General features: G+C 46.0%; 1 protein-coding gene across 1 annotated transcript in view; it reads right to left on the minus strand.

Moving 5' to 3' along the window:
* The window catches only part of adad2 (adenosine deaminase domain containing 2), a 100,894-nt gene that overhangs the window by 18,653 nt on the left and 59,116 nt on the right, over positions 1 to 23,125 (minus strand). The window contains 3 exon segments of the mRNA XM_059951332.1: positions 8,883 to 9,050; positions 16,684 to 16,834; positions 20,145 to 20,270. Coding sequence (XP_059807315.1) covers positions 8,883 to 9,050; positions 16,684 to 16,834; positions 20,145 to 20,270 — 445 coding nt within the window.

The following is a 23,125-nucleotide window of genomic DNA, read 5'->3' on the forward strand; positions in this document are numbered from 1 at the left end:
GCCTGAAGGCACACACTCAGCTTCTTCCCCTCTGCCATCCGATTCCTAAATGGACATTGATCCCGTGAACACTAACTCACTTTTTAAAAACACGTTATTTCTATTTCTGCACGACTTTTAACTTATTCATTATACGTACATTGTCATTTATTTAAATATTTAATTGTATTGTTTTTCTATATTTTGTATTGCACTGAACTGCTGCTGAGTTAACAAATTTCACGACACATGCTGGTGATAATAAACCGGATTCTGACCTTTGCCCCAGGCCCAACCTGTGTACAGTGGATTTCAGTTCACTGGGACACATCGGCACCGGTACATTTTGACCCAATTAAGCAGCTGCCCCCATTGGCTGAAGTTTCTTGGAAATAGTTTAAAAAGGTCTAACAAAGCCAAACTGGGTAACAGATCATGCACTTAAATGAAATACAGAACAAATTAGAAGACTACCAATGCTACTCGTGGTGGTTATCCATCGTGCCCGACAATGACAAAAAACCTGTGAGGGTTTAAAGTGGAAAAGCCTTTGCACGGGGGCAGTTCCACACTCTCGACCTCGGAAGTTTAAGCATCACAAACTGGGGTCGTCCTTAGTTGAGTGGATGACCATGGCATCTTTTGTGTCTTGTCACGTCCTTTGCTCTCCGTGGAGTGTTACAGAACCGCCTTCCGGGCCGTGGATCTCATCCACCCAGTCCGCCAGAGCTGACTTTGCGTGATAGGACAGCCATGATCCTGTTCCACTGGGGTATGAGGCCACCAGCAACCCTCACTTAGCTTAGACCGCGTGTTGAAGCAGTGTGTTTCATGCAATCAGCTACTTGGAACCACAGGTGGGAGCCGAGTGTCTGGTTGGGACCAAAGGGGAGTCCCCACCTGAATGGACATGACAAGCCGCTTCACCAGAGATGCTGCCCCACCGAATAGTTCCGAATACTTATCAATGCAGGAATTCATCCGGTATACACCTCTGTGAATAGGGGTCCATGGAGGGGTAGCACCTCTGGCTTGTCATGTCCATTCTGGGGTAGCTCACTCACCTTTTGTGCCTACTGGACACTCAGCTCTCACCTGTAGCTGTTGGCATGTGACAGTGGCCATAACTGCAGTCACGTGCTAACAACTTTGACAGGTGAGCTAAACCAGGTGAGGGTAGCCAACAGCCTCATATCCCGGTGAGATAGGGACATGCCTGTCCTAGCATATAAAGTCAGCTTCGGCAGATGAGATCTACAGTGAGATCTAACAGCCAAGATGGCAGTTCTGCCAGGCTTTGTGGAGAGCGTAGAGCATGACAAGGCACAGAAGTAGTCATGGTCACCCACAGCAAACAAGGAAGACCCCAAGTTGTAATGAATGTTCATACCACTGGACCCGGATTTCCAAGTTTGAAAAGAATAGAAATGCCTCAGTGCAACAGCTTTTCCATTTTAAAAACTCTCCTACAAAAGTTTCACCGTCATCGTCAAATACAAATGAATAACCAACACAATGCCGAGTTCTTCCCATTGACCATGAATGAACAAAATTAGCGCAGACACCTAGTGCAGATAATGGACTGCTTTCAGGTAGCGCTTTTGACAATTGCATCGTCCAGATCTTCATTTTCAATGTAACATTCAAGATGACTGTTGGTACTTTCAAATTCTTTGTAGATCCTAACTTGTTAAAGTAGTGAAATTGTTGCATTTTCACCTCTGGCTGAATACTTGAAACTGCTGAGAGCAAAACAATTCCAAATATTCTCACTGCTTAAATCTCGCCAACTATCAGTGACAGAAATCATTGCTTTTAGAACACACACATACGCAAAATGACGCTATTTAAAAAATGTTTGCTCTGTCACAACATAGCATTCAATGGCCACGAATGTGTACGCAACTGATGCTAGTTAGAATTTGTTCAGCAACAGTCTCCTGGCCAATTAAGCAGGAATAATGTCCTACATAAACAAAGGAAATCCCAACAATTTTCTCGATTAACTTTTGTTCAATAGCTGTCACAAATAAGTAACTGCCCCGATTACCCACGGCCCAATTAACCAGAATCCACCGTAAACAAGAGGAAATCTGCAGATGCTGGAAATTCAAACAACACACACAAAATGCTGGTGGAACACAGTAGGCCAGGCAGCATCTATAGGGAGAAGCGCTGTTGACGTTTCGGGCCGAGACCCTTCGTCAGGACTAACTGAAAGGAAAGATAGTAAGAGATTTGAAAGTAGTTGGGGGGGGGGAGGGGAAAATGAAAAATGATAGAAGACCGGAGGGGGTGGGATAAAGCTAAGTGTTGGAAAGGTGATTGGCAAAAGTGATACAGAGCTGGAGAAGGGAAAGGATCATGGGACGGGAGGCCTAGGGAGAAAGAAAGGGGGAGGGAGCACTAGAGGGAGATGGAGAACAGGCAAACAACTAAATATGTCAGGGATGGGGTAAGGAGGGGAGGAGGGGCATTAACGGAAGTTAGAGAAGTCAATGTTCATGCCATCAGGTTGGAGGCTACCCAGCCAGTATATAAGGTGTTGTTCCTCCAACCTGAGTGTGGATTCATTTTGACAATAGAGGAGGCCATGGACAGACATATCAGAATGGGAATGGGACGTGGAATTAAAATGTATGGCCACTGGGAGATCCTGCTTTTTCTGGCGGACCGAGCGTAGGTGCTCAGCGAAACGGTCTCCCAGTCTGCGTCGGGTCTCACCAATATATAAAAGGCCACACCGGGAGCACCGGGTGCAGTATACCACACCAGCCGACTCACAGGTGAAGGGTCGCCTCACCTGGAAGGACTGTCTGGGGCCCTGAATGGTGGTGAGGGAGGAAGTGTAAGGGCAGGTGTAGCACTTGTTCCGTTTACAAGGATAAGTGCCAGGAGGAAGATAGGTGGGAAGGGATGGGGGGGACGAGTGGACAAGGGAGTCACATAGGGAGCGATCCCTGCGAAAAGCAGAAGGGGGGGGAGGGAAAAACGTGTTTGGTAGTGGGATCCTGTTGCAGGTGGCGGAAGTTATGGAGAATTATACGTTGGATCTGGAGGCTGGTGGGGTGGTAGGTAAGGACAAGGGGAACCCTATCCCAAGTGGGGTGGCAGGTGGATGGGGTGAGGGCAGATGTGCGGGAAATAGGAGAGATGCGTTTGAGAGCAGAGTTGATGGTGGACGAAGGGAAGCCCCTTTGTTTAAAAAAGGAAGACATCTCCTTCATCCTGGAATGAAAAGCCTCATCCTGAGAGCAGATGTGGCAGAGACGGAGGAATTGTGAGAAGGGGATAGCCTTTTTGCAAGAGACAGGGTGGGAAGAGGAATAGTCCAGGTAGCTGTGTGATGCACCATCAATAACTCACACTGAGACGTAAGGCGAGTTATCGGCTTTTATTGACTGGAAGAAGGAACCAGGAGTGAGTGTCCATCATACTATGTCCTGGAGACTGAGGCCGAGCGTCAGGCCTCAGATCGCCTTTATACAGGGGCCTGTGGGAGGAGCCACAGGAGCAGTCAGCAGGGGGTGTGTCCAGACAGGCACATAGTTCACCACATTCACCCCCCCCCTTTGTTTGAAAGAGTCCCCATGTGGCGAAGTTTCTTACAAGTCAAGTCTATCAGGTGGTCGAATCCGTCGCTGCGATCTACGTAGCACCGGCTGTGATCGCATGGATGCTGGCGACATTGGTGATTGCACAGGGGACGGAGGTTGCGCTTGTTCCTGCCCACTAGGCGCCGGTGATCCCTCACGCATGTGCGAGGCACCTGGTATAAATGCGTACGAAACGCCCGGTATATAAGTGTCGTGAGGAGTCTGTGTAGGGCCTGGTGAGCACAGTGTCACCTCTGGTGCAGGGTTCATAGTTACCGGAGAGCCTTCAGGGTAGTGGTCTGCTGCACCTGCGGGTGCCAGGTCGCGGATGGAGACCGTGTCCTCCCGCCCATCAGGTAAGACCACGTAAGCATACTGGGGGTTCGCATGTAGAAGGTGAACCCTCTCTACCAGCGGGGAGTATTTATTGCTCCTCACATGTTTCTGGAGCTGCACTGGCCCCGGAGACGTCAGCCAAACTGGTAGGGTGGTCCCAGTGACAGACTTCCTGGGAAAAGAGAATAGGCGTTCGTGAGGGGTGGCATTGGTGGACGTACATAACAGAGAGCAGATAGAGTGCAGTGCCTCAGGAAGGACCTCCTGCCATCGAGAGACCGGCAACCCTTTTGACTTAAGGGCTAAAAGTGTGGCCTTCCACACTGTGGCATTCTCCCGCTCCACCTGGCCATTACCCCGGGGATTATAACTCGTGGTCCGACTGGTAGCAATGCCCCTAGCTAGCAAGTACTGGCGCAGCTCCTCACTCATAAAGGAGGACCCTCTATCGCTGTGGATATAGCGGGGATACCCGAACAGAGTGAAGAGCTGGCGCAGGGCTTTTATGACGGATGTGGCAGTGGTGTCGGGGCAGGGGATGGCAAAGGGGAACCGTGAGTACTCGTCGGTAACACTGAGAAAATATACATTGCGGTCAGTGGAGGGAAGGGGGCCCTTAAAGTCAACACTCAGTCGTTCAAAAGGGTGGGTGGCCTTGACAAGTTGTGCCGTGTCAGGACGGTAGAAGTGCGGTTTGCACTCTGCGCAAATTTGGCAGTCCCTGGTCATCGTCCTGATGTCCTCCAGGGAGTAAGGCAGGTTCCGAGCTTTCACAAAATGGTAAAATCGGGTGACCCCCGGATGGCAAAGTTGTGCATGAAGGGTGTACAGCTGGTCGAGCTGTGTGCTAGCACATGTTCCCCGGGATAGGGCATCAGGGAGCTCATTGAGTCTGCCAGGCCGGTACAGGATATCATAGATGTAGGTGGAGAGTTCTATTCTCCACCGCAAAATCTTATCATTTTTGATTTTGCCCCGCTGTTGGTTGCTGAACATGAACGCAACCGAGAGCTGGTCGGTCAGCAAGGTGAATCTTTTGCCGGCGAGATAGTGCCTCCAGTGCCTAACAGCCTCCACTATGGCCTGGGCTTCTTTCTCCACCGCGGAGTGCTGAATTTCGGAGCCTTGGAGGGTGCGAGAAAAGAATGCTACTGGTCTGCCTTCCTGATTGAGGGTAGCAGCCAGAGCAAAATCGGAGGCGTAACACTCCACTTGGAAGGGAGAGGTCTCGTCCACGGCATGCATCGTAGCTTTGGCAATGTCCGCTTTAATGCAGCTGAACGCCGCGCGGGCCTCAGCAGAGAGGGGAAACGTGGTAGACTTGACCAGGGGGCGAGCCTTGTCTGCGTAATGTGGGACCCATTGGGCGTAATAGGAAAAAAAACCCAGGCACCGTCTGAGGGCCTTGAGAGTGGTGGGAAGAGGGAGTTCTAACAGGGGGCGCATACAGTCGGGATCAGGGCCAATAACCCCGTTTTCCACGACATACCCAAGGATAGCAAGGCGGGTGGTTCCAAACACACACTTGTCCCTGTTAGAAGTAAGGTTCAGAGCTGCGGCCAGTTGGAGAAATCATTGGAGGTTGGCGTCATGATCTGGCCTGTCGTGACCACAGATGTTGATGTTATCCAGATAGGGAAATGTGGCCTGCAGTTGGTACTGGTCCACCATCCGGTCCATTTCCCTCTGGAAGACAGAGACACCATTCGTGACACCGAAAGGGACGCGCAGGAAGTGATAGAGCCTGCCGCCCGCCTCGAAGGCGGTGTAGGGGCGGTCCTCTGGGCAGATGGGGAGCTGGTGATAAGCGGATTTCAGATCTATTGTCGAGTACACCTTGTACTGAGCAATCTGGTTGACCATATCCGCGATGCGGGGTAGGGGGTACGCGTCAAGCTGCTTGAACCTATTTATGGTTTGACTATAGTCAACCACCATCCTATTTTTCTGCCCAGTCCGAACAACAACCACCTGGGCCCTCCAAGGGCTTGAGCTTGGCTCAATGATCCCCTCCCTGAGCAGCCGCTGCACCTCCGACTGAATGAAGGCCCTGTCCCCCGCGCTGTACCTCCTGCTTTTAGTTGCCACAGGCTTACAGTCAGGGTCAGGTTGGCGAACAGCGGTGGGGGAGGGACCTTGAGAGTGGAGAGGCTGCAAGTGGTGTCGGTAGCGCAGCTGTCGGCCTGGCTCTGGATGGGATGTGTGTGCCCATGTGTGTGTGTGGTCAGTAGCGGGGTATGTGAAGAAGTCCCACAAAACTGAGGATTCCTGACAGTGAGTGGTGGGAGGAGCCCGTCATACACCATAGTCACACTTTCGAGATGGCTCTGGAAGTCCAGCCCCAATAGCACAGGTGCGCACAGATTAGGCATGACCAGCAGCTCAAAGTTCCGATATTCTGTGCCTTGCACCACCAAAGTCGCTACACAACCCGCCCGGATGTCTGCGGACTGCAACCCAGAAGCCAAATGGAACCTCCGACTTACCGGCCGCGTTGCAAGTCCGCAGCGTTGCACTGTGTCCGGGTGAATAAAACTCCCAGTGCTGCCCGTGCCAAACAGGCATCTAGTCCTGTGCCCCTCCACCAGGATGTCCATCATGGACCTTGCAAGCTGGTGTGGGCCGCCTTGGTTGAGAGTTACAGTGGCCAGAGTTGAGTCGCTGTCAGGGTACCCGGTAAGCATCGGAGGGCCGGGGACGGGGCGTGCTGACGCCGACAAAGATGGCCGCCCACATCCGGGCATGCAAGATGGCGGCCCCCACGTTTCACCCGCAGCGCTGCACTCCGCTCGAGGTTGAGACTTACAGACCTTGGCGAAATGGCCCCGCTTTCCGCAGCTGGAGCAGGTCGCTTCTCGCGCTGGACAGCGTTGTTGAGGGTGTTTTTTATGGCCGCAGAAATAACAAAGCACAGGCATCTGACAGGCTGCCGCTGTGGTCGGGTTCGGGGAGCTCGTGGAATCGCGACTGGCAGCGGCGTTGGCGAATTTGCTCCCGGGAGCCGGCGGTGGCGGGGTCTGAGGTGTCCACGGAACCGGCGGGGAATCGCGCGACTGGACAGCATCAGCATAATGCAAAGCAGCTTCCAGAGCGTTGGCCTTCTCGATCGCCGAGCGTAAGGTAAGGTCGGCATTTTCCAGCAGTCGCTGGCGCATGTACACTGACCTCAGTCCCGTCACAAAAGCATCTCTCACCAGCAGCTCCGCATGCTGTTCTGCCGTGAGCATCTTGCAGTCACAAGTTCGGACGAGTGTCTGTAGTGCTCGGAGAAACTCAGCGCACGATTCGCCAGGCCGCTGTTGCCGGGTAGCTAAACGATGTCTTGCGTAGATGGTGTTCACCGGCCGCAGGTACTGTCTTTTGAGGGCGTCCAGTGCCCCATCGTAGGTCGGCAGGTCCCGGATAATGGAGTAAACTTTGGGGGTGACCCTCGAGAGTAGAATTCTGTGCATAACGGCGGGTTCAGTTGCACGAACCTCCTCCAAGTACGATTGGAAGCATGCAAGCCAGTGTTCAAAAGCGAGAGCTGCGTCAGGGTCTTGAGGGTCCAAATCCAACCAGTCTGGACGCAAAACGGTTTCCATGTTTTAAAACTTCCAGTCAACAAAATTGATGCACCATCAATAACTCACTCTGAGACGTAAGGCGAGATATCGGCTTTTATTGACTGGAAGAAGGAACCAGGAGTGAGTGTCCATCATACTATGTCCTGGAGACTGAGGCCGAGCGTCAGGCCTCAGATCGCCTTTATACAGGGGCCTGTGGGAGGAGCCACAGGAGCAGTCAGCAGGGGGTGTGTCCAGACAGGCACATAGTTCACCACACTGTGAGAGTCTGTAGGCTTAGAGTAGATATCAGTAAATAGGCCGTCTCCAGAGATGGAGACAGAAAGATCAAGAAAGGGGAGGGAGGTGTCGGAAATGGACCAGGTAAATTTGAGGGCAGGGTGATAGTTGGAGGCAAAGTTAATGAAGTTGACGAGCTCAGCATGCGTGCAGGAGGCAGCGCCAATGCAGTCATCGATGTAGCGAAGGAAAAGAGGGGGATGGATACCCGTATAGGCTTGGAACATGGACTGTTCCACAAAGTCAACAAAAAGGCAGGCATAACTGGGACCCATGCGGGTGCCCATGGCTACACCCTTGGTTTGAAGGAAGTGGGAGGAGCCAAAGGAGAAATTATTGAGAGTAAAAACTAATTCCGCTAGACATATCCCCATCCCTGACATATTTAGTTGTTTGCCTGTTCTCCATCTCCCTCTGGTGCTTCCCCCTCCTTTTTCTTTCTCCTGAGGCCTCCCGTCCCATGATCCTTTCCCTTCTCCAGCGCTGTATCACTTTCGCCAATCACCTTTCCAGCTCTTAGCTTCATCCCACCCCCTCCGGTCTTCTCCTATCATTTCGCATTTCCCCCTCCCCCCCCCCCGCTACTTTCAAATCTCTTACTATCTTTCCTTTCAGTTAGTCTTGACGAAGGGTCTCAGCCCGAAACATCGACAGCGCTTCTCCCTATAGATGCTGCCTAGCCTGCTGTGTTCCACCAGAATCCACTGTATGTTATTTTCAAATACGTGTGAACACTTTGTTTATTATTGTCTACATTAGTGAGAAATCAAAGTTTTATCTACTGTTCAAAGTGATAGCTCCCTATTACCAACTGAACATGACTGTCGACGATTACTTTTAGTTCTCATTACGCTCAAAATGAAAAATGAAAGATTATGACAAACATGGTATTGCCCTGAAGCAATTCAGATATCAGCCATTTCCCAAAGAAATTCATCAATAAAACTGGCAAGTTAAATTATCATTGGGGCAGAAGTATACATATGCAAGAGGTGTCTCAAAGTACTGGTACATTCATGAAGCTAGCAAATGTCACAGGAGATATATATTTGTATCTACCACTCACATGGAGACAAAGCATTATTCAGCAATCATAGTAGAAATGCAAAAAATGTAAAGCACTTACATAAAAATGCTTTGAGCTGCCCCCTTTGGGGCACTGCTGAGATAGAGGTGGAAAAATATATTCTGCTTCAGGGAGAGGAAATCATTTTCCGAAGACTTGCAGAAGATGCACTTTTCTAACCCCACAGGATCACTGCTGCAGAACAGAAGGAGCTGCTTATACAAATATCTGCAAAATGAGAAAGAAATTGCTGCCTATGGAAAAACTATCACAATGTAGCAATACAAGCAAAAATCATTTTTCCAAAAATACATATCACAGCTGCTGCAAATCTAAAAAATTCTGAAAATTTTGATTAAAACACCCAGTGTCCTGATGAACACACCCAACGTCTTGATTAAAACACCCAGTGTCTTCAACCTGAGCCTGAGTCTCCAGAGGGATCCTGTGCTGTGGAAGACGTCCTGCCTCGTTCCCATACCGAAGACGCCGCGCCCCAGTGGCTCCAATGACTACAGACCGATGGCATTGACCTCCCACATCATGAAGACCCTGGACAGACTTGTTCTAGAGCAGCTCCGGCCTATGGTTAGGCCACACTTAGACCCCTCCAGTTCACCTACCAGCCCTGACTAGGAGTTGAGGATGCCATCATCTACCTGCTGAACTGTGTCTACGTCTACGTCAACCTGGACAAGCCGGTGAGCACTGTGAGGGTCATGTTTTTTGACTTCTCCCGTGTGTTCAACACCATCCGTCCTGCTCTGCTGGGTGAGAAGCTGACAGTGATGCAGGTGGATGCTTCCCTGGTGTCATAGATTATTGATTACCTGACTGACAGACCACAGTACGTGTGCTTGCAACACTGTGTGTCAGACAGAGTGGTCAGCAGCACTAGGGCTCCACAGGGGACTGTCCTGTCTCCCTTTCTCTTCACCATCTACACCTCAGACTTCAATTACAACACAGAGTCTTGCCATCTTCATAAGTTTTCTGATGACTCTGCCATAGTTGGTTGCATCAGCAAGGGAGATGAGGCGGAGTACAGGGCTACGGTGGGAAACTTTGTCACATGGTGCGAGCAGAATCATCTGCAGCTTAATGTGAAAAAGACTAAGGAGCTGGTGGTGGACCTGAGGAGGGCTAAGGCACCGGTGACCCCTGTTTCCATCCAAGGGGTCAGTGTGGACATGGTGGAGGATTACAGATACCTGGGGATACGAATTGACAATAAACTGGACTGTGAAGAACAATGAGGCTGTCTACAAGAAGGGTCAGAGTCGTCTCTACTTCCTGAGGAGACTGAGGTCCTTTAACATCTGACTGACAATGCTGAGGATGTTCTACGAGTCTGTGGAGGCCAGTGCTATCATGTTTGCTGTTGCGTGCTGGGGCAGCAGGCTGAGGGTAGCAGACACCAACAGAATGAACAAACTCATTCGTAAGGCCAACGACGTTGTGGGGGTGGAACTACACTCTCTGACGGTGGTATCTGAAAAGAGGATGCTGTCTAAGTTGCATGCCATCTTGGACAACGTCTCCCATTCACTCCATAACGTACTGGTTAGGCACAGGAGTACATTCAGCCAGAGACTCATTCCACCGAGATGCAACACTGAGCATCATAGGAAGTCATTCCTGCCTGTGGCCATCAAACTTCACAACTTGTCCCTCGGAGTGTCAGACACCCTGAGCCAATAGGCTGGTCCTGGACTAATTTCCACTTGGCATAATTTATTTATTATTATTTAATTATTTATGGTTTTATATTGCTATATTTCTACCTATTCTTGGTTGATGCCACTGTAACAAAACCCAATTTCCCCCTGGGATCAATAAAGTATGTCTGTCTGTCCTGATGAACGCACCCAACATCTTGATGAAAACACCCAGGGCCTTGATGAAAACACTCAGCACTTTGATAAAAGTGCCCAGGGCCTTGAGGAAAACACTGTACAACTTGATGAAAATGTCTAACATCTTGATGAAAACGCTGATCATCTTGATGTCAGTCTCAGGGTTTGCTCAATTTTGGTCGTTGGCAGTGACATTCACTTTGCTTAATCCTTTACTGGTGGCCTTGATGGCTTCTACAGACATTTCTTTCTTAGTAAGTGGTGCAAAGGGACTTGGGAGCCCTCACACACGACTCCCTAAAGGCTAACTTGGTGATAAGGAAGGCAAATGCAATCGTAGCATTCATTCATCTAGAATACAAATGTTAAGATGTAAGGCTGAGGCTAAGTAAGGCATAGGTCAGACTGCACATGGAGAATTGTGAGCAGTTTTGGGCCCCCATCTATGAAAAGATGTGCTGGCATTGGAGAGGACACAGGAGTTTCATGAGAATGATCCTAGGAATAAAAGGCTTAACATACAAGGAGCATTTGATGGCTCGGACTCACTGGAGTTTAAAAGAATGAGGGGGGATCTCATTGAAACCTATCAAATATTGAAAGACCTAGATAGAGCAGATTTGCAGAGATTGTTTCCTATAGTCCAGAACCAGCGGGCACAGCCTTAGAACAGAGGGGCATCCATTCAGAGATGAGGAGGTATTTCTTTAGCCAGAGGGTGGTGAATCTGTGGAATTCATTGCTATAGTTGGCACGTGCAGGCCAAGTCATTGAGTATATTTAAAGCGGAGGTTGATAAGATCTTGATTAGTCAGGGCATCAAAGGTTACGGGGAGAAGGCATGAGAATGGGATTGAGAGAGATAATAAATCGGATGATGAATGGTGGAGCAGACACTATAGGCTGAATAGCCTAATTCTGCTCTTATGTTTTATGGTCTAAATTAGATAGCATCATGTGAAAAACAGCTAATACTTTATATCACCACATGCACCCTGACCTAGGTATTTCTAGCAACATCTCTACAATGAAGGGTGGTCCTGCAGAGGAAGTCAAACTTCAGACTGATGCAGTGAGCTGTGAAAGTTAAGTATACAGACCAGATATAACCCAATGCTGATGTCTGGTTTGAGTTGTTGATATTTGAAAAGCCCATGAGGCCAAGACAGAAAGCTCAAACTTTCGTTCTTGACATAGCCCAGTAACTCTTGCAGAAATTGTATGTAGCTGCCATTTGTAGGAAGGATCAAACCTGACCAGTCAGCCTAGAGTTGAATATCCATCAATTACCGCTTTAGTGAAAAATAAAAGGAAGTTGCCTCCCTGCTTGTTTCTCTCTGTGCGGAGTTTTTATTATTTTTTTAAATTGAGATACGGTGGAGAATAGGCCCTTACCGCTCTTAAAGCCATGCCACCCAGCAACCCCCCCCCCCACCAATGATTTAACCCTACCCTAACCACAGGACAATTTACAATGACAAATTAGCCTACTTCCCAATATGCCTTTGGACCGTCTTCCAGTGTAAAATGCCGCTTCTGAACATGAGCATCAGCTAACTGCTACGCTGCCACTTTCCCACCAACTAACTACAGGAGAGGAGAGGGGTAAAACAAAGACCAAACAGCAATATCAATTTGTACAACAACATGGGGTACTGTATGAAAGGCAGGCATAATAAAGCAAAGGAAAAGCAAGAGAGCGGAAGTGCATGAGAGAGAGGGCAGCTTCTATATCACATTGATACAAGTATTATTGGCTCCATTTCATGTTTTCTATTTTATATAAAAGAAAATGGGGAGAAACGGAATGATGTGACTCAGTCACTCTAACACCATCTGATTTTCAATCAGAACAGCACAACTGTTAGACTCCACTCAGCTATCTGGAAACCTTGTGTCATTTTCAAAGTTTCACAAGATGATAATTTTCTCTGTAACTATCTTCACTGTTCAACAGGCCAACAGCCACAATCAATAAACAGAATCCATATATTTTGTGTCTTGGCAAATGGACTGGGAGTTTTTTTGCTAACCTCCTGTGCCACTCTGGAAAATGGGCCAGACAAGGAGCACTAGGACGTACTGACATCTGTTCGATTGCATGCCTTGGTGTATGTGAGCTTGATTTCAATGTTTAGATAGGTACATGGATGGGAGGAGTATGGAGGGGCTTTGGTCTGGGTCAGGTTGATAGAAGTAAGCAGTTTAAGTAGTTCGGCATGGACTAGATGGGCCAAAGGGCCTGTTTCTGTGCTGTACTTTCCTATGACTCCACAACAATTGCTTTTGCTTTTATGTGGTGATGAAGAATAGGTGAAAAGCTTCACAGTCACTGAGTGATTGAAATATGCAATGTTGAAGTGTCGGTACTGCCAGTCAGCACCGATGATGCAGCAATTCCAGGCAGATCGTTGGCAGGTTTAATTTATATCTGTATTTATTGAGCAGGTTCTCAAGTTTCAGACTGAGTTTAGAAGGTCAATGCTCATAAGAAAAGCAGGCAAGCAAATCAATAAGAGTAACACACACAAAATGCTGCAGGAAATCAGATTAAACAGCACCTACGGAAAGGAATAAAGAGCAAACATTTTGGGCTGAAACCCTTTATCAGGACTGACCTTATAAAGGGCCATGGCCCTAAAAGTTTATCCCTCTATTTTATCAAGTGCCTCCAAATACTGAGACCTCATCCTTAATAATCCACTCCAACATCTCCCCAACCACTGAGGTCAGACTAATTGGCCAATCATTTCCTTTCTTCTGCCTCCTTTCTTGAAGAGTGGAGTGACATTTGTAATTTTTCAGTCTTGCAGAACCATTCCAGAATCTAATGATTCTTAAAAGATCATTACCAATGCTTCCACAATCTCTTCAGCCACCGCTTTCAGAACTCTGGGGTGTACACCAGTTGACCTGGTATCTTACCTACCTTTAAGCCTTTCAGTTTCCTCAAGAACCTTCTCTGCAGAAATGGAAACTTCACACACTTGATGACACCTGGAATTTCTACCACGCTGCTAATTGTAATGTATGGATCTATTTCTTTTAGAGCTGTGACTCCCCTCAGCACTACTTGTGCAAATAACTTACCTGTGCTTTGATCTGCTGTCTACATGTGTATTGATCTGCTCTACCACCTGCCCCCCCCCCCCCCCGCAATGTGAATACACCAGTTAAGGTGCTACACATGAGGCTGCTTAACAAGCTAAGTTCCATGGCATTACAGGAAAGATACTGGCATGGATAGAGGAATGGCTGACAGGCAGTAAGTGGGTATAAGGGTGCCTTTTCTGGTTGGCTGCCAGTGACTAGTGGTGTTCCTTAGGGGTCAGTACTGGGACTGCTACTTTTCACATTGTTTGTCAATGATTTAGATAATGGAATTGAAAGCTTTGTGGCAAAGTTTGCAGATGATACGAAGATATGTAGAGAGAGTTTGTGAGTCAGACAAAAAACACAACCAAAGAGAAAAACCACACAGAGTGAAAAGTTTTAAACACAAAACTAATGAAATGCACAAAGCGACCGAATGTGAAACAGAATCAGACAACACAGAGTCAGACAAGGGTGAGCTGCAATGCCTAGAACTGCATAGTATTATTGCAGCAGATCACAAATCATATGGATCATAACAGATGTGTCTGCTATAAAACTGAAAATGGAGCTGAATACAAGGTCAGCTTTGTCTATAATTTCAGAGACTGCTTTCTAAGCTACCATTAGAAAAGAGCTCAGTGATGCTAAAAACTTATACAGGTGAAGAAGTGTCTCCAAAAACAAACTGAAAGTAAATGTGATGTATGGAGGCAGAACACAGCAGTTACAGCTATATGTGTTGAGAAGTGGGGGGGGGGGGGGGGGTCAGTGCCTTTTGAATATGAATGGCTGAAAAAAAAACAACTAAACTGGCACACAATAAAAGCTCTCAATGTGTCAAAAGACAACTGCTGCCCAAATGGCAGCATTAACCACAGACTGCCACCGTTGCTTAATGGTAATGAGAAGGTATTTGATAAGGGGATTGGTAAACTCAAAGCATGAAGGCTTCAAATGTCTATTGTCTATTATTGTGTATGATCAGCCATGATCACAGTGAATGGTGGTGCTGGCTAGAAGGGCCGAATGGCCTACTCCTGCACCTACTGTCTATTGTCTAAGGCCAGAATTGAAATGGATGAAGCAACAGCACCAAGATTCCATAAAGCGTGTCCAGTGCCTTACACACTATGTCCTAAGGTGGATGCTGAACTTCAGAGCTTAGAGGTTTCTGGCATTCTCGCTAAGGTTGAGTGTGACGTCCATTGTCCAGGTGATCAAGAAAGGAAAGGTCAGAGCTATTCTCATATCCAGGGACGTCAAGGTAGGCATCAACCCTGTGCTGCATACTGTTCAGTATCCCCTGCTGTGAACAGAATATGTTTTGCATCTTTGGCGGGCAGGAAGTGGTTTTCAAAGATTGGCTTGTCACAAGCCTATCTGCAAATGCAGATTGAGGAGTCAGGCAGGAAGTTCATCACAATCAACACTCACAAGGGACTGTTCCAGTATAATCATCTCGTCTTTGGCGTTGCACCAGCTCCAGCAATTTGGCAAAGAGCAATGGACCACGTGATCCAAGATATCCAAGGAACACAATGCTACCATCGTGACTTACAAGAATGAAGAGCACCTCCAGAAACTTGGCTGAGTTCTGCATGCAAAGAGAGAAATTTAAGTTTTTCAGGAATGAAATCTCATATTGTGGACGTGTCACTGACAAGCATGGCTTACATAAGTCACAAAAGAAGACTGCAGCAGTGCTGCAGGCACCCAAACCGGAAAATGCATCACAACTCAGGTCAAACTTGCAACACACACTAAATGCTGGAGGAACTCAGCAGACCAAGCAGCATCTATGGAAAAGAGTTCAGTCAACGTTTGGGCTGAGACCCTTCATCAGGACAATCTGAGATCTTGCAAAGACCTCCTGAAACCAAATCTACGGAGGAAAGTGCAGAATAAACAGTTCAACCAGCTGCCAAGTGAAGTAGCAAGGAGCTTCAAGGTTGGACAGGAAGTACTAGCATGTGTTTACCAAGACGACAAACAGACATCTGGTAGGATAGCTACAAGAACTGGACCACTGACGTACACACAAGAACAGACATGGAGACAACATGGAACTGGATGCTCTGCTAAAGAACACACCTGTGTTGACTGCATCCAACAAGACGGGGCAACATTACAGCCACTGGAATTACCTCTCAGTGATGATCGTGTCACTAACAGCAACATGACACCCGCAACAGAGAAAGCTGTCATTGACAAGACACCAGCCAAACCTAATGCCACCCCGTGATCCAAAGGCGCTATCCCGAAAGAAACCACCCAAGAGACTGAATCTCTATATAGTGAAATTAGCTATGGCCTGTTATTGTGAAAGCATGTCTATTTGAATATAGAATTGAATGTTTTATTACATATACAGTGTTATGTTACATTAATCTAAAGGGGAGGAAGTGTAACGTATGGATCTATTTCTGTTAAAGCAATACATATGGACTGATAACTTAGCCATGCAAACTGGTCTGTTGTCTACACGTGCACAATGATCATCTCTTGCTCTCTCTCCCTGCAATGTGAATACACCAGTTAACCTCAGTTCCCGTGTACATGTTTTTATTTAATCGATATGTAGTTGTACAGACACAACACTAATGTCTTCCACAGTGAAGACTGATGAAAAATACTTGGTTTTGAACTCTTTTTAAAAGAATTACTATTTTGACATAGTGCCTGTTCCAATCAAGCCCTTTAGCTCCAGTCTCCCCCCCCCCCCCAGTTCTTTCCAAACAGATCAGTCTCCTTTCTTTTTTAGTGTCCCCAGAATGGAAATGCTAGCACTGTCTCTTTGCACTTCCATTAACAAGAAACACATATCCCATGTATTTGGCCACTGAGTATATTAAGGATGAGAGACAGGAGGTCTCTGGATATAGACTTAAACTAACTTTCTGCATCATTACCTTTGCAATGCTCTTCTGGCGACCACTACAGCGTGACAGTCATGGAGTAAACGGCCATCGAAACATAACCAACCGCTGTAACAAGTCTCTCCTGTTCCTAGCGCAACAACTTCGTACTTTTCACCAGCGTTGTCACTGCAGTCTTCTATCACTGTGGAGCCAAAGTCAATGGCGGTAAAGGGCATCATTTTGAAGCAGGGATTGAAATACTCTTGCTGAAGCAGAATGAAAGATGTTGTATTTATTATTATCAATGGCTTGGAACTGCTTGATAAAGGCAATGGAAGCTAAAGGTATTCCTGAACTGCTGGACATTCTTTAATGCAATACACTGTGTTGAAGTTTGTACAATCATGTAAACTGGAAAAAGGGAAGGTAACGGGGGGGGGGGGTGGGTGGAGTGGAAGGTAAAGAAAACAAGAGCTAAAAAGAATGAGGATTTTCTCTGTAATTTAGTAAACAAAATGAAATTGTTTATTTTTAAAGTCACACTGTTGATATTTATGCTGTACCAATCTTCTACCCCATCCCTGCATCTTCAAATTCTACCCTTCAAAATTTTCATCAAGTCTGCAGAGATTTAGTGTGACATCTAGAACTTTGACACACTTCTATCGATGTGTCGTGGAGAGTATACTGACTGGCTGCACCATGGCCTAGTATGGGAGAACTGATGCCTTTGAATGGAAAATCCTACAAAAAGTAGTAGATATGGCACATCTACATGAAACACTGTCGCAATCATCATCAGAGACCCCCACCCAGGATATACTTTCTTCTAGCTGCTGCCTTCAGGAAGAACGTACAAGAGCCTCAGGTCTCTTAGGACCACATTCAGGAACAGTTATTACTTCTTAACAATCAGGCTCTTGAACCAGCAGGGATAACTTCGCTTGTCCCAGCACTAAATTGTTCCCAACAATTATGATCCGTCAAGGACACTTTGTCTCATGTTCTCAATATTAATTGCTTATTTATATTATTGTTTCTTCACTCTGCATCTGCACAGCTTGTTGCCTTCTGCACTCTGGTTGAATGCTCAAGTTGGGCAGTCTTTCATTGATCTGTCATAGTTAAAATTCTACATATCTGTTGAGTATGCCCATTAGAAAATGAATCTCAGGGTTATATATACAACATACATATACTTTGATAATAAATTAATATGAACTTAAAAATACAGAATTTTAACTGAAAGAATCCTGGGATCTGCAGATAGCGTACAATTAAAAACTAGATTTCTTCCTAAATTGTTTGTTTGTTTGTTTGTTTGTTTATTTATTTATTATAAAACAAAGAATCCCCAAAATTTCTTGTTTTCCAACCAATTATCTGGAGTTAAGTTGCACTAGGATTCAAATCAAGGAACTTGGATAATAGCTTGAAAATCATAAATCTGGAAAATACAAGCAATAAACAAAATGCAAAATTCATACTAAGCTGATTATTTTGAACAGACTGGAAGGTGACTTGCTTCAAAACTCCACATGGGTGACTGCTTCTTCAAACTTTAGCAGCCAAAATGCACTCACAAACATCGTCTCAAGTTATAGGCTGAAAGAGGAAAGCTGACACCTTTCTTGTGGGTGTTCCAGAAGCAATCTGTTTAAACCTCCTAATTAATATCCCAACTGAGTCATCCATGTCTCGGCTAACAATTGCCGTTCCAAGTCAGCATTGATCCACTGCTTCTCGCATGCAATCACAGTTTCACAGGACAGAATATTTTAAAAGATTGTTATAAAAGATTGCCAGACTGATGCAATTTTTTTCTCGGTAAACTAGATACGAGTTTTAAGAAAGAGCTTCTTAGTATCGATCACATTTCAATTAAATGCTTCAAATGGAACTCTGCATCAATAGCAAGGTAACATGGTACTGTAGTGGTTAGCATACCGCTTCACAGTGACAGAAAACACTGGTCAAGGTTCGATTCTTCCCACTCTCTGCATGGTATGCTCCCCCACCCCCCATGACTGTGTTAGTTTCCTCACTTTCCGAAGACGTACGGATTAGGGTTAGGGTTAATGAGTTGTGGGCATTCTATGTTGCCACTGGTGACACTTACAGGCAGCCCAGTACAATCCTTGGCCTGTGTTGGTCACTGACACAAAATGACACATTTTGCTGTATGTTTTAAAGTTCAAAGTAAAAAACAGTAAGGAGTCCTTAAAATGAGATCATTGGTTGTGGGAACATCTCAATGGATGGGGAGTGAGTGTAGTTATCCCCTTTTGCTCAAGAGCTTGATGGTTGAAGGGTAGTAACTGTTCTTGAACCTGGTGGTATGAGTCTTGAGGCTCTTTTACCTTCTGTCTGATGACACCAACAGGAAATGAGCATGTCCTGTATGATAGGGATCTCTGATGATGGATGCTGCTTTCCTACAACCACTTTTCAGATGGTTAGGAGGGATTTACCCATGATGTACTGGGCCAAATCCCCTACCTTCTGGCATTGAGTTCAAAAGTTAAGAGGTTCTGTTGCAACTTTATAAAACTCTGGTTAGGCCACATCGAGAGTATTGCATACAGTTCTGGAGAGGGTACAGAAGAGTTTACCAGGATATTGCCTGGTTTAGAGGGTGTGTGCTATCATGAGAGTCTGGAAAAACTTGGGTTGTTTTCTCTGAAACGGTGGAGGCTGAGGAGAGATCTGAGAAAGGTTTACAAGATTGTGAGAGGCACAGATAGAGTGGACAGAGAGTATCTGTCTCCCCAGGATTCAAGTGTCTAACACCAGAGGGCATGCATTAAAGGGGGGTAGGTTCAAAGGGGTGGTGAGGGGTAAGATTTTTACTCAGTGAGTGGTAGATGCCTGGAATGCACTGGTGAAGGCAAATGCATTAGAGGCTTTTTAGAGTTTAGATAGATACATAAATATAAGGAAGATGGAGGGATATGGGCATTGTGTAGGTAGGAGGGTTAGTTTTTGGGAGTTCTTTTAATTTACTTTTTAGCCAATTCAATACAACATTGTGGGCCAGAGGGCTTGTTCCTGTTTTGTACTGGTCTATGTTCATTACTTCTGGCTTCCTTGTCCTCATTCAGGATTTTAATCCAAAATGTTAACAGTTCCTTTCCTCCAGATTCCCTCAATCTGCTGAATTCCTCTAGCAGATTGTTGTTCCAAATTCTAGCATTGGCAATCACTACATCTTCAAACTGTCTACAAGAAAATTATTTCCAAAACTTTAGGACATGATAAATGATGTGGAACTTCCTGTTGGAAAGCTGACAGTGATGTGGGTATGTGTGGGAGCCCTGTACCCAAACTAGAGATTGACACCACAATCTGGTGCAAAGAGGAAGTTTCTCTCTTTGCATATTTTCTACATTGGTTATTAAATTTAATGGTAGATTACTTTAAAAGATTAAGGAACAAATAATCTTATTTACTTTCCAGTTCAAACTACAGATTTCCTTCGCAATGAAGCGGCATATCAGGGGTGACTAACTTACCTTTCTCGACTATGAAGGCAGCCAGTGTCTTTGTGGAGCTCTGAAGATTTGGGTGGCATTTCAGGAGCATCTTCAATATGCAATTGCTAACTGCTGCACATCGGATAGGATGAATAACTAAATTTTCTGAAATACATCAAAAGAGATGATATTCAAAGAATAGATGCAGGAGATTAAGCAGATGCTGGAAATCCAGAGCAACACACACAAAATGCTGGAGGAACTCAGTAGGTCAGGCGGCATCTATGGGGATGAATAAACAGTCGATGTTTCGGGTAACGACCCTTCAACAGGACTGAAAAGGAAGTGGGAAGACATCCAATTAAAAAAGGTGGGCTGGCAGGTGATAGGTGATGCCAGGTGGGTGGGAAAGGTCAAGTGCTGGAAAAGAAGGAAACTGATTAGAGGGAATCAGGAGACTGGGAAGGAGGTGGGGAACTCGGGGGGAGGTGACAGGCAGCTGAGAAGAGGTTAGAGGCAAGAGTTGGGAATTGAAGAAGGGGTGAGGGGGAGGGAATTTTTTTTTAACCAGATCGACATTCTTGCCATCAGTTTGGAGATATTCAAATAATCAGATTCAGTAAGAACATAATGAGCATCATCTTAAAACAGAATTTCGTTTAAATTGTTCAAAACTCCCATTAAGTTATCCCTTCTCAACTTCCTATTATCATACATCACCCTGGAAAGACTGGCAATTCTTGATCAGTAAAAGAAAAAAAATACTTTGACTCTGCACCGTTACCACATTCAGAATTGTGGCAGCATTCTCATCTTCAGTCAGAAACTTGAATTCAAGTCCACTCGAGACTTGAGCAAATAATCTGGGCCCTATTGGGATGTGGCACTGAGAACACATCAGATTGCTGAAGACACTCTTCTCTGGACAAGGAACAAAACTCAAACCTATTCACTTCTTCAACTGAATGCAAAAGACCGCACAGCTTCACTTTAAGGACAAAGGTGTACTGTATGACTCTGCGACTTAACCACAGTAATGTAACGGTTAGCGCGATGCTATTACATCACAGGGTGTTGGAGTTCGGCGTTCAATCCAGCTGTCCTCTGTAAGGAGTCTTTCTGCAGTTCGAAGGACCAGAAGATCATATTTTGCACTGTATCTCAAAATAAATAAACAAACTTCTCACTGAGGAGACAAACTCCTCTGCAAGTATAAATGTAATCTAACTGTCGAGGGATTTTGCTGTGCACAAACTGGTTCCTACATTTCCTGCCGAAGGGTTTCGGCCCAAAACGTCCACTGTACTCTTCTCCATGGATGCTGCCTGGCGTGCCGAGTTCCTCCAGCATTTTGTGTGTGTTGCCTATGTTGCAACAACACAGTGATCTTATGAGCGAAACAGCAGTGAATCCTTTGGCCTGTACAAAAGTTGTAAAGGGTGTTAAGTGCACCCTCTCTTCTACATTTGCAGTGCAATGTTTAAACTGTTGAGTGGAAAAAGTGAAGGGACGTGTGCATGTGTGGATGCTAATATTTATCTATAGTTTCTAAGTATCATTTGGCTTATTGAGTCTACGCTGACCTGTAGTCACTAAATACCATTTGACCTATTGAGTCTACCCTGATTTGAATCATGTTGATCGATAGTTTCCAAATATCATTTGGCCTATTGAGTCTACAATGACCTGTAGTTTCTAAGTAGCAGTTGACCTATTGTGTACCCTGATTTGAATCTATGCTGATCTGTACCCTCTGAATATCATTTGGCCTATTGAGTCTACAATGGCCTGTAGTTTCTAAGTAGCAGTTGACCTATTGTGTACCCTGATTTGAATCTATGCTGATCTGTACCCTCTGAATATCATTTGGCCTATTGAGCCTATGCGGAGTTGCTGAGCAATCCGATTCACCCACTAACGTTCCCTGTGAGCTACCTTGATATTCTTATTCAGTTTCTCTCTCATCACAGCTGATTCAGAGAGCCCAATTAACCTCGACATCATTTTTTTTTGGATCAAGTTTTCTATTAGAACATAGAACAGTACAGCACAGGAAAAGGCCCCTCAGACAATGAACTCTGTGCTGAGCATCATGCCAAATTTAAGTAACCCCTTCTGCCTACACATGGCCCATATCCCCCATTAACAACTGATTCATGTACCTGATTAAACGCCTCTTGAAAGCCACTATTGTAGTTGGTTCCAGCACCATCCCTCGCAGTCTGTTCCCAGCACCTACAAATCTCTAAAAATACATTTTTCACTCCCCTGTCACCCTACAGATAAAGACAAGAGATACTGCAGATGCTGGAAATCCAGAGTCACACACATAAAATGTTGGAGGGTCTCAGCAGGTCAGGCAGCATCTATGGAGGGTAATAAACAGCTGACATTTTGGGCTGAGACCCTTCACCAGAACTAATGGCGATGAATATTTATTCCTCTCTGCAGATGCTGTCTGACCTGCTGAGTTGCCCCAGCATTCTGTATGTGTTGCTTTCTACTGTTTGACTTCCCCACCTTTGCATTAAAGGTTTGGCCACCTCTCTTCTATCAGGTCTTTCTCCCTCAGCCTCTGACACACCAAAAAAAACAACCCGAGCTCACCAACCTCCTTCGAGCTTTTACACCATCTATTCTATTTGTACAGTCCAGCACGCTGGTTTAGTCCACAACCTTGCACGCTACACAAAGTAAAATCATCTGCACATTAACTCATTTGGACTCACTATCGGAAATATCTCCTTTGTCCTAGCCATCTCAGCCCCAGGCCCGAGGGTGCATCAAAGCGGCAGAGCAGAGGAACAGCCCAAGGTTTGGATGATTTAAATGTTGGGCCAGATTGAAAAGCTCAGGGTGTCGGGGCTGGAGACTAGAAATGGGGCGGTGTTCAGCTCACTGCTTGGCAAGGTTTACTTGTTTCTGCACTGAACTGAGGCTGTAGAGATGACTGGTTTCCTGGCCATGAACTTACTCTCGCGAACCTCAGTTCTGAATGTTGCTTGCTTAATTTTATCATT

Source organism: Hypanus sabinus, chromosome 26 (genome assembly GCF_030144855.1).
Source record: "Hypanus sabinus isolate sHypSab1 chromosome 26, sHypSab1.hap1, whole genome shotgun sequence".
NCBI classification, from domain to species: Eukaryota; Metazoa; Chordata; class Chondrichthyes; order Myliobatiformes; family Dasyatidae; genus Hypanus; species Hypanus sabinus.